A 12,791-nucleotide genomic window follows, 5' to 3' on the forward strand; every position below is an offset into this window, starting at 1 on the left:
GTCCCCCGCAATTATAAGTATTCCTTTCCGATGTTGTTTGATTTTGTGTGTGAAATTTCTAAAAAAATTTTAGTTGTCCAGTGTTAGGGGCATATGCATTCACTAAACTGCATAACGTGTTGTTGATTTCACATATTATTATCATAAACCTTCCTGTGTGGTCTTTTATAACTTTCTTTGATGGTAACTGTTAGTTTAGAATTAAAGGCTACAAGTAATCTTCTTTTCTTCTTACAAAAGTTAGCAAATACAATAGTAGGGAAGTTTTTGAGTTTGCAATATGATTGTGTAGTGTCTAATAGGTGGGTTTCCTGGGCTAAAAGGATGTCTGTTTTAGAAGGCCCAATTCTTTACTTAGAGCATACCGTTTGTAGTGAGAATTTAGACCATTAACATTTAATGATGTTAATCTAACCATCACGGGGTTAGCCAGTGGTGCTGTGTAAGACTAACTAGTATGATATCCTTTAGGTATTCTATATGTTCTGGAAGGAACATAGGATCATTATGGAGTTTCAGAAACGCCAAGAAACATAGCAACCAGAATTTACAATCAGAATAGAACAGTGAGAACATTGTAATATAAAGCAATAATAAAAACATATAACACTATCAATAACGTTCAAGTCGCATTAAAGAGACTCTGTAACAAATTGTTTATCTTTATTTCTTCTATGCTATAAGTTCCTATGCCTTTTCTAATGTGGTCTGGCTTACTGCAGCTTTTCCTAATTGCACAGTAGCTGTGTTATCTCTGTTATATGATCTAATCTTCTCTCTATAGTCGGCACAGTCAGGCTGAGGCAGTCAGACTGGAATGTGCAGGGCTGCTTGTGATTAGCTAGAAGCTGTACACACCCCCTGCAGGCTCTGTGTGACTAACACACTCTGCTTAGCTGAGCCTATTAGAAGCTGGTTAGTTTGTTTGTAAACACTGCCTAAAACTGGCAATTACAAGCCAGGTTTGCAGCAGAGAATGGCAGAAACAGCACAGAGGGGACCAGGAGCACATAATGAATAGAATGGTATGCTTTTTATTGTAAGAATTTCAGAGTACAGATTCTCTTTAAAGTTGAAAGAAAGGCGACTTTGCTGTATAGGGCACAATTGGATGTGAACCCTCAAGAATAAGAGACAGCTGGAAGGCGAATGACTTGTGAGGTTAGAGTTGATCAACCAGGCTGCTGTTCTTTTCCTTTAGTGCGCCAATCAAACGGGTTATGGTCAGAATTTTTGTCACGGTGCGGAGGAGTGTCAGCTTTAATTTTCTACTCTTTGCAGAGCCGCAGTCCTTCTTTAACACTTTTGACAACATGTCTGGTGCCAGCTTTTGTGATGAGGAGTTTCAGCGGGAACCCCCATTTATATCTGAGCTGATGATTGGTTAAAATGGCCGTTATTACTTTCAGATCTTTTCTGAACTGGAGAGTTGCCTGTGATAGATCTGGGAAAATCATTATTTGCTTATAAGCATCAGGGAGTGCTGTAGCTTTACGCAAAGCAAAAAGGATGGTTTCTTTGACATGGAAGAATGCCATTCTCAGAATTACATCTCTGGGTATGCTGTTTGCAAGTTGTTTTGGTTTGGGGACCCTATGAGCTCTGTCGATTATTAGTTCTCTACCTGGTATTTGTAGAGCGAACAATTTGAATAGCTTTGCCAGATAGGTTTTCAGCTCATCTCCTGTGATCGTTTCAGGAATCCCTCTGATTTTCAAATTCTGTCTCATATTCCTATCCTCCATGTCAATCAGTTTCAGCTTCATCAGGGAAATATCATCTGAGTTAGTGTCCACAGTGTCCACCATCTTATTGTGCTCTAATGTGAGCACAACAACCCTGTCTTCTGTACAGGCAATTCTTTCCTCCATGTCTGTCATGTTAGCCTGCATTGAGTTAGATATAGTCTTGATTTCTGCAGCTAGAGACTGTCTTAGTGTCAGGAGCATTATTTTCATGCAGGCTCGCGTGAGGGGTTGCTCACTAACTTGAAATTCTTCTAACAGGCTGGGGACTGATGCAGGCAGATCAGAGGGGGAGAGGAATTCCCCCTGCAGCAATGGGGCAGCACAATCTGACAGCCTCAGTTTTGTTTTAACAGGGCTGCGCAGGGATGGGGAAGCAGTCTCCTCTTCAGAGCCAGAGTCCTGCCTGTGTTCGGGGCTTACCGCTCCGGAGTCTGTGCAGGCTGGCTGCTCTCCTGTCGCTCAGGGTGCGGAGAAGGTCCGGTGCCATCTTGGGGCCTGTTAGTGGAGCGTGGCGGTGCTCGGGAGAAGTCCGTCAACTTTTGCGGGCGCCCGACGCTCTTCTTCTGCTTTCGGGAGTTCTCTGACTCCATGGGCTCTTTCTCATGATGTTCGGGCAATGAAGAGGCCATTTGTAGGCTGTTTTGAGCCGTTTATCTGCTGCCAGTGATCGGAGACAGGGGATTAGGCATCCATCTGCTCGTGCCGCAAGCCACGCCCCCTCATCATCCTGAATTTTTAAAGTGTACCAGAGACGAGATCATCTAAAAGTTTTATACATACCTGGGCTTCCTCCAGTCGCTGGAGAGATGCGTAGAGGGCGCACTTCTCTTGCGCAGACTGTCCACAACTGGCTAAAGTTACGAGATCCAGTACCAAAGAGGGAGAAGACTAAGGGCCGCGGCGTTGAAGTGATCCGTGCGTATGGGGCTGGAGGAACCCCCAAGTATGTATAAAACTTTTTGTTGATCTTGTCTCTGGTTGCCTTTAAGGCCACTGCTATAGCAGCGGCTACTACAAAACCTAATTTTTCTGGCATTTGACAGTACATGCCCAATGTTTCTGTCCTCTGGTGCTACACGGATGCAACAACCAAAAAAAAAAGGCATATACATGATGCCATTTCCCCTTCATGATCGTTGCCTTGTCGTGGTGAAGGGGCTTACATATCATAATGAAGCAATGACCAAGGTGATAAGGTTGTTGCTTAATTGTGGACAGACCAAGTTCGCTCGGCTGGATACGTTTTGGCAAAACCTTTTTTTTTTTTTTTTTTTTTTTTTTTTTTTTTTTTTTTATGGTCACCTCAGACGATCATTCAATAAAGCCTACTAGGCCAACACTGGGCCCACACTGCAGAACCAGTGTTTTTCTGATCACTTTACTGACATTGAACTACCTCAGATGTCTTTTTATCTACTGATAATTGTGTCCTTTTTAAGTAGATTAATTTGACAGGAAATGAGAGAAGTTCTAACAAATGGAGCAAGGGTGATAGCTCCAGAGATTCTAAAGGTGGCCATACATCAGGCGACTTGGTGGCCGATCGACCATCCAATTCTATTATTATAATCAAATTGGATGAAAATCGATGCCGCCAAGTGCATGCCCGGCCGACAAAGCAACCATTTTCGGGACGGGAATTGGTTGATCGCTCATGCCGCAAGATGTCGTACACCAAACCAAGTCTGTTGGTTTGGTGTACGACGGCGATTTCCTGAACGAGCGACGAGACAACGAAACTCCCGCCCCTACTGTCACAATGTATAAATGTGCCCGGTGTGTGCATTTATACGTTACCTGTCCTGTAGCAGCCTCCACGTGGTGGCCGTAACCTCCGGGCAGCTTTCCGTTCACATAGTGTCTGAAGTCTGTGCATAACGTCTGACATTAGACGCTATGTGCCAGTGGCGTGTATGGATAGCCACCCGGAGGATTACGGACACCGCGCGGAGGCTGCTACAGGACAGGTAACGTATAAATATGCACACGGGGGGCACATTATACATTGGGGGCAGCGGCGGTGTGGACTCGGCCGATATCCTGAAGATTTCATGCTGAAATCGGACGGAAATCGCCCTGTAGTGTATGGGCAGATTCAACAAAAACAAATTCATCTCTAATCAGATTTGATTAGAGATAAATGTGTCTCTTTGTCGAATCTGCCTATAGACGTCAGGTCTATGGGTACCTTAAAGAAAACCTGAACTGAAAATTAAAAGTCAAAATAAGCATACACAAGTCATACTTACCTTCCATGTAGTCTACGCCTCAGTGTCTTTCTCCTGTCCCGCGTCCTGTTTGTTCACTGTAATCTAGGGAATTTTCTGTCCTCCATTTTGAAAATGGCCATTAACCATAACAGCTTTCTGGTCAGCACACAGTTAAACTGTAACATCGCCCACTTGAGCCATAGGGAAACATGGACATTACCTGGTACAACATTTTTCCTCTCAGCTATAACTGACAGCAACTGATATTTTATTGACAGCAACTGATATATTTCAGATCTGACAAAATATTGTCAGAACTGGAAGGGATTATTGTCAGAAGTCAATGGTGAGCTTCTGAACGGAACTGATGGCTAGGTAACTCTGTAATGTTCATTTGAAGTTACCTCATGTGTTTATTTTAAATATTTTTAATCAGTACAGGTTCTCTTTAAGTTTTTCCACATCTACCTGTCCAAAATAAATATAAATATGTACACACTCCCACACCCTCTGGACTGGTATTTTTTTTGTCTAATATCAGACCTATGTTCTTGTTTCCACAGACACCAACAACATGTCAACAAGAGAAAATGCACTGGATCCCTCTCTAGAAACCTTTGCATTTAACTTAGCAAAAACTATTGAGATGGATGCTAAAATAACCTTATTTGGAGGAGAAGCAATACACACAGTTCCAGTGCAACCTATACCAGGCACCTGCAGTGTGAACCGAGGCAGCCGAAGTCATTGTATTCAAAAGCAGAAAATTGTCCTGCATAGTATTGATGAGGGTTCTTCTTGACACTGCAGCTGTGAACCTGCACATGAAAGACAATTGATCTATCATTCACAACAATGGACTTGAACATGTCATCAGTTTGATCAATCCAGCATAGTTTTTGCCTCAACGATCTCCTCTCTCATTTGTAAAGGTTTTCAAATACCCATTAAGTGGGGTAATGCAAACTCATTCAATGGCATTACTTCAGGTAAAAGTAGGAAATGCCAACTTTAGTTATCAGTATTTCATCAAATGTTTATTTTAATTAACCACTGCCAAACTATATCTGTGGTATACAGTATTTGATTTCTATTTCCTTGTAAGATAAGGTGTCCTGAACTTCAGTTCCTTGTTGCTAGCAACAGATCATGGTTTTCTGAAGCATTCATGGAATAACAGGTGGAATAATTACTCAGTTTGTTCTGTTAATGATTAACAGCACTGTGATTGTTTGAAATCTATGGAAGCATGCATTGTTTGGTATTAAAGGAGTTATCAGGCTAAATTAAGAAAATAAGCGCTACTTGCCCGGGGCTTCCTCCAGCCCCAAGCTCCCAGCATGTCCCTCGCCGCAGCTCCCTCCCTGTCCCCGGCGATGACTTCGGCCTGTACTGCTCCTGCGCGAACGGCGCTGTCAATCACCGCCACGTGAATCGGAGCGGACTGCGCAGGCGCAGAACTACTGCGCCTGCGCTGTCCACTCTGGTCCACGTGGCGGTGATTGACAGCGCCGCTCGCGCAGGCTCAGTACAGGCCGACGTGGAGGTCGGCCTGAAGTCATCGCCGGGGACCGGGATGGAGCTGCGGCGAACGGCTGCATGCAGAGCTGCAGCGAGGGACATGCTGGGAGCTTGGAGCTGGAGGAAGCCCCGGGTAAGTAGCGCTTATTTTCTTAATTTAGCCTGATAACTCCTTTAAGTAAGAGGTGGATTTATGAAAAATTGGTTTATAGTAATTGACTTATTCAGAAAGGTCAGTGGAGATGGAAAGGCTACAAACACGGCGGATATTTTTCAGATCAGTCTAGAACTTGGTCAAGTTTGCTGAGGATCATCCCGTTTTTCACTGACTTTGCTATTTGCGATTGGAGTATCCCAGATCCAGTGCAGCTCCTTTAGGTTACAGATTGATTGATACAACTATTGTCTCCAGTATTATTCAGAAAGGTGGTGCACAGTGAGGGAACAATTACTAGCAAACAGTCATAAAGAATTGTATTAATTCATAGTGATCTAAACGGCAACGGGATTGCTATATATTAATATACATTGCTCAACATCATAGTTTTTCTCACGCTTTTATTAAGTCCTTTTGAATTTCTGTTTGTCACATTTGGTAGCATATTAAGTACAATACCAATGTCAAATTTGTGCAGTGGCCAATAGAAATATCAGATTTCACAGGTCAGTATTTAAGTTATAAGGTGACTTCTGTTTACTTACAGCCACTGCCTTCTGAAGACCGTTCATCTGTGCATATTGTTAAAAGGTTAGTTTGCCAAAAGGTGAAGTTGCAGTCATAAGCGAACAAAGCACGAACAGATTTTACTTGAGTACAATGTATTTTTCAAACAGTATTTTATGCAGCAGAAATTATGAATAAATATTACAAACCATGACTGATAGTGCCCCAGCCAGTGTAAATGGATGCACAATAGGAAAGGTGTCAAAGATCGTTCACTTATCATTGGTTGGCATTTATTTCCACAGACTCATTGACACAAATATTTAAACAAATATCTGATGCATCCAGTTATGTCTTTCAGATAGTGGTTCTATATCTGCAGAGATTTTTTTTTCATTGTGAAAAGCCCCTGAGGTTTTCATTTTTACAGTCTGTTACTTCTTGACTGTGGGTACCTTAAACAAGATCTGCCATCTAAAAAGATTTCTTATTTATTGGAGTTACAGGCATTTGAAATACCTGTACAACAGCCCATATACAATTCACTTTTTCTCCTTAGTTTTCTCCTAGAAAAATTGTGAAAATATCACCTAGGAGAAAACTCAGGTAAAAAAAGTACCGGTAAGTTGCATATGGGCCAAGGTCTCAGACTTTTTGCTAAGTATAATAGTCTGTGAACTAAATTATGAACTGACCTGATGAGATAAACAGTTATATTTATCATCCTTTTCCTAAACATGACTTTAAGTATCCCGTGTTTTTCTTTTATATTTAAACATTTACACAGTAGGTTTAATGTTTTACTCTCTCTAATCCGTGGCAGCCTATTAAATGCCCCAGAGTTAGAAAAAGGCCATTAATTCATGTGTTTTATCTGTCCCAGGTCTCAGAAGTTGTATTCAGCCAGGAAAACTTTTTATGGCTGTAATTTGCTTATCAGTGATGTTTACAATATTCCCATGCCTAGTCAGCAAAATAACACAAGTAAAACAGCCTGGTTATTAATGTTTTGTACTGTGCATACACATGTTTATCTCATCATGTCACATATTGCCTTGGGTACACTTTAAGGTTATACTTTACAAGAATTGACTCTTAGCAGCCATATTTGTTGATTGCGTGATAAGTATGACACTTATCTTTAGCAAACCTGCGAGGAAACAAGATTAGAAAAAAATAGATACTTGCCTAAGTGGTGGGAAGCCCCTGGATGCTCCAGAGGGTTCAATCTGTAGCAGGCAACACCAGTGACGTGTTGTCAAGTGATTGATTTAATAACATTTGTATTATTTCTTCACCTATTGTCATTTGTCCATCGTTCAGGTAAGTTATACTTACCTTTTAAACAGTTTTTAACTGCTTGTCGTTTCCAGCACCTAGATTCTACATCCTAATTAGTGCTGCTGTAGGTTTTTGGATGTAGAATCTACGTCCTGCATTAAGTAAAAAAAAAAATGTAAAGTGACATGGCCCCAATAAAATTACAAGTATTTGTTTTTTTTTAAGCCCCAGTTAATTTTTAAACCCAACCTAGCCTATAAACCCATTATTAACCCCCTTAATACCTGTGCCTGTTTATAAACTTTTAATGACTGCCACCTGTAGCGATCAGATGCGATCGCTAGGGTGAAAGTTTGGGGCCACAATGCTGTACAGATGTATCGCTCTGCTGTTGCCTATCGATGCATTTGTACAGTGCTATGGCCCCCACACTGTTGCCCTAGTGAATGTGTCCGATCACCACAGACACACAGGCTGGCAATAACGGTATGCCACATGCTCAGCTAGTAATAAAATATGGCATACGGGGTATCATTTTTAACCGGAAAGGGCAACACATTTCATTTTTTTGTGTTTTATAACTGTGGGACGTATCGTGAAAATTAGGAAGGGTGAAAAATGATAAAATTGGTATTTTCTGCATTTACACCTAATTTTCCCATAAAATGAATATAAAATAAAATAGTTTTGGGGGAAGAATGTTAACCAAAGAAAGCCTAGGTTGTACTGAAAAAAACATGATATACATCACTAAGATTGCATAAGTAATGAAAAAGTTACTGCTGTATCAAAACGACACAGCTAAAATGTCAAAAATGTCAGGAGCCTTAAGGGGGAAAAAAACATGGAACGCGAACCAGTTAAGCATCAAAATATGCCTCCTCCAAGTGAATTAATTACGGTTTGATCATTTCAGCAATATGTTATCAGAAGTCTTGGTGTAGACAGTTAAGTGTTTTTACCTTCCACTTTATTTTCAGGAGAGCCATGGCTGCATTCAACTGCTATTTGACTGACCATATGCATAGATAAAAGCACTGATTTTATAATTTTTGCAGTGCAAAAAAAATAGTTTGGCTGTGTTCACTCTCCAAATAGGATAGGTGCTACATATCGAAAAAGGAAAAAAGGGTGCATGGGCCCTTACAGAAAAAAGGGCGCAGCCATAGGTTGCCAATATTTGGGGCAAAGCAGGGAAATTTGGGCGCACGGACGTGCCCGATAAAATTCCAATATGAGATTTGTGGTATTTACAGTTTGCGTCCAAATTTACTTTCTTTGCTCTGGGCACCCAAGTTTACATTCTTTGCTGCAAATCGCAGCTTAGCAGTGGCACCTCCAGGCTCACGGCTTTGCGGCAGGGGAGTTGGGTTAAGGTTAAGAGGGGGGTTAATTGATAGGCGTTGGAGGGGGTTACATTTTAGGCACCACCTGGGGGGATTTAAGGGTTAGGCATAGGTAGAGGGAGCTCTTAGGGTTAGGCATCGGTAGAGGGGGGTCTTAGGGTTAGGCATCGGAGAGGGGGGTCTTAGGGTTAGGCATCGGAGAGGGGGGTCTTAGGGTTAGGCATCGGTAGAGGGAGTTCTTACGGTTAGGCATCGGTAGAGGGAGTTCTTACGGTTAGGCATCGGTAGAGGCAGGGTTCTGTGTGAGAGTAGGGTTATGTTAAGATGTAGTAAAATGTCGGTAAACATTACCAATATTTTACTATAGGAGTTAAGTAGTAGGATATCTGTAATTTTACAAATATTTTATTAGTGGCAATCCCACACACCTTTTTTTTTTATTCTAACATGTAGGCACTACATATACCCATGTTTATTAGGTAGCTTTAAGTCCCCTATACATTCTTTACAAAGTCAGATTCTCAAGTCTGTAAATAAAATGTTAGTATTTAACCAGTACGGAAATATAATTTTTGGTTACCCCTTACAAAAAAGCCTTAAATATTAATAGTTTTGCGTTTTGAAACAATTATTGTGTTTGTATAGGAAATGTTTTTTTGTTTTTTGTACTGTGCATCTATAGATATTATCTAGTATTGCATGGCTTCTAAAAGTGCAACATTTGCAGCTTGATTTCATATAAAATATATGTATATTGCCTAAATACATGTATATCATATGTTTACAAGTATTTATTTTGCATACAATATTTTGTGTACACAGCTCACTATTACATTGAATGTGCCTATTTGAGAGTTTTGTTTTGTTTGTTTTTTCAAATTAAGGAAAGGGAATATGTACAGTTCAATAGTTTTCTCTTGAAACTACTTTTTGGTTGCTCACAGTTCAAGGTTTAGTAACAAAGAATGTAACCGCACTCTTGCCTCACTAGTGTGGGCTAAGGCTGTAAGTCATAATATCAAACAAGAAAAAGGGATTCAGCCCTCGAGGAATAGCACTACATCAATTATATATACAAAATATTTATTATTCAATATGTAACTCTACAAAAAGTAGTTAAAAACAATTAAAACGGAAAAACACCATACTCACAAGCACATAGTATTTATCATATCAAATGACATGCCTATAACACTTCATGAATGGTATAGTATAATACTTGCTAGCCACCAAGATGCTCAATTTGAGAGCTCTCTTGGAGCTTCTGTACCTCAGCTGAAAGTTTAAATTAACAACAGTGAACATAACATACATATGCATGTGTAAAAATATGGGTTATAGTGACCCAACAACTACTTAAAGAGAATCTGTATTGTTAAAATCGCACAAAAGTAAACATACCAGTGCGTTAGGGGACATCTCCTATTACCCTCTGTCACAATTTCGCCGCTCCCCGCCGCATTAAAAGTGGTTAAAAACAGTTTTAAAAAGTTTGTTTATAAACAAACAAAATGGTCACCAAAACAGGAAGTAGGTTGATGTACAGTATGTCCACACATAGAAAATACCAGGGCTGTGGAGTCGGTCCAAAAATCCTCCGACTCCTCAGTTTAGGATTCCTCCGACTCCACGACTCCGACTCCTCTAATTTGCATATTACAATTTTGTTGATTAAAAGTATGTAACATGAAATTCGTCTCTTAACTGCCAACGCTTAGGAATTTTACAAGACAACTGAAGTGAGAAGGACATGTAGACTACTATATTTATTCCCTTTAGACTAAAACTAGTCCTTGGTAAGAGTACTTGTAAAAGGTACAAACCGGAACAAAGAACATCTATCAGGCCCTAGGCAATGTAAGTGTGGGTACATGTAAGAATGATGTGCAGGTACTCTGCAGGGGAATGAGGAGATTGTAAACAGACAACACCTCTGTGTTCAATGTGGACAGCATTCTCAGTGGATTCCCTGCAGCTCTGTGGGGAGTGCATATGTAGAGTATAGTACTACTGTGTAACAAAGTAAACCTAAGACAGATGAAATTAAAGTTTTATACATACCTGGGGCTTCCTCCAGCCACCTTCAGGATAATCAGTCCCTCGATGTCCTCCTCCGCCACCTGGATCTTCTGCTATGAGTCCAGGTACTTGAGCCAGTCAGGCGTAGTGCGCATGCACACACTCCGCCGCCAGGAGCATACTACACCTGTGCAGCACTATTGCGCAGGTGCAGAATGTTCCTGGCTGTGGGAGCGGCATGCGGCCGGACAGCGCTGACTGGCTGAATTACCAGGACTCATAGCAGAAGATCCGGGTGGTGGAGGACAGCGAGGGACTGATTAGCCTGAAGGGGGCTGGAGGAAGCCCCAGGTATGTATAAAACTTTTTTACTTTTCATCCGTCTCAGGTACCCTTTAATTTGTAGTCACCAAACCAAATTTTAATAACATATCACATTATTTGATTTCATCAGCAAAGGGAGTGCATACATTTGCATAAATCAGCATCAATGCAGAATCATTTCCATCTCGTTGACCATCTCTATTAGTGACACAGCTACACATCAGGCTTTATTCTTACAGCATAGATGCTATTTAGTATATATGTTACGGCCAGAACCCGAAGTTTGGCCACTTCTAGTTCTGGCCGGCCACTTCGGGTTCTGGCCGGCCAATGCGCGAAGTGGCCGCTGCGCTGCGGCCAATGTTAGAAATTGAATGATTCCTCTGACATTAATGTATCTTCTGGCCGCAGCGCAGCGACCAAACGTAGAACAACTTAGTTCATTTAATGCAATTCAGCCGGCGGCAATGTAACAATTCAAGCCGCCGGCTTTTCCTCTGCCTCTCTCTCCTCCTCTGCCTCTCTCTCACTCTCTTTCTCAAACCCCCCTCCTCTCTCGCTCTCTCCTATGGGCAGCCGTTCGTCGCAGAATCGCGGAATCCTGCCGTTCTTGCAGAGCGGGTGCTGGCAGAAGCGATGTCTGCAGCCTCCCCGCTCTGCTTCCTTGGTGCGACGAACAACTCCCGGGGACACGCGTGTCCCCGCCTGCTGCCCATAAGAGGAGGAGAGAGAGGCAGAGAAAAAGCCGGCGGCTTGAATTGTTACATTGCCGCCGGCTGAATTGCATTAAATGAACTAAGTTGTTCTACGTTTGGCCGCTGCGCTGCGGCCAGAAGATACATTAATGTCAGAGGAATCATTCCATTTCTAACATTGGCCGCAGCGCAGCGGCCACTTCGCGCATTGGCCGGTCAGAACTAGAAGTGGCCAAACTTCGGGTTCTGGCCGTAACATATATAAGAGATTCCTGTGTACACATCATATATACAGTCACAATCAGATATGTATATCTGACCTTAAAAATACGGGGACTGCTTTATTGAAGCAGCACAAGTAACTAATTTTGACTGGTTTATTTCATTTTTGTGGACTAAGCAAAGCTATTACTGTATATATACATTATTTTTAATGACTATTATCTGAGAAATAGAACATTTTATCATATTTTCTATTTTAATTACAGTTACAAATTCATTAGGAGTCGGTGCATTTTTTCCCGACTCAGACTCCGACTCCAGGCACCCAAAATTGCCCGACTCCGACTCCACGACTCCGACTCCACAGCCCTGGAAAATACATTCATACACAAGCAGGCTGTATACAGCCTTCCTTTTGAATCTCAAGAGATCATTTGTGTGTTTCTTTCCCCCTGCATCTCTCATGCACTGAAGTTTCCGGCTCCTTTTTTCTTCCTGCAAACAGCTTTGCCCTTGTCTGAATTTTCTCAGTATGTGAAAGCCCAGCCAGCTCAGAGGACGATTTATCCAGCTTGTAAAAGATAAGAGAAGAGAGAAGCTGCCCTAATCTAAATAATACACAGGCAGTGTGCATAGAGGGGCCTGGAAGGGGGAGTTCATAGCAGAACCACAACACTGAAGAACTTGGCAGCCTTCCAGACACAGGCCGACAAGTCTGACAGGGGAAAGATACATTGATTTATTACAGAGACTGTGATAGC

At 41.7% G+C, this 12,791-nt stretch overlaps 1 protein-coding gene across 4 annotated transcripts in view; it reads left to right on the forward strand.

Moving 5' to 3' along the window:
• The window catches only part of GPR161 (G protein-coupled receptor 161), a 146,317-nt gene extending 141,071 nt beyond the window's left edge, over positions 1-5,246 (forward strand). For all 4 annotated transcript variants that reach the window (XM_068269795.1, XM_068269797.1, XM_068269798.1 and 1 more), the window contains one exon: positions 4,522-5,246. In XM_068269795.1, the coding sequence (XP_068125896.1) occupies positions 4,522-4,760 (239 nt within the window). In that variant the 3' untranslated portion in view covers positions 4,761-5,246. The remainder of the gene's footprint in view (positions 1-4,521) is intronic.
• The last annotated feature ends 7,545 nt before the right edge of the window (positions 5,247-12,791 follow it).

This window comes from Hyperolius riggenbachi, chromosome 2 (assembly GCF_040937935.1).
Source record: "Hyperolius riggenbachi isolate aHypRig1 chromosome 2, aHypRig1.pri, whole genome shotgun sequence".
In the NCBI taxonomy this organism is placed as follows: Eukaryota; Metazoa; Chordata; class Amphibia; order Anura; family Hyperoliidae; genus Hyperolius; species Hyperolius riggenbachi.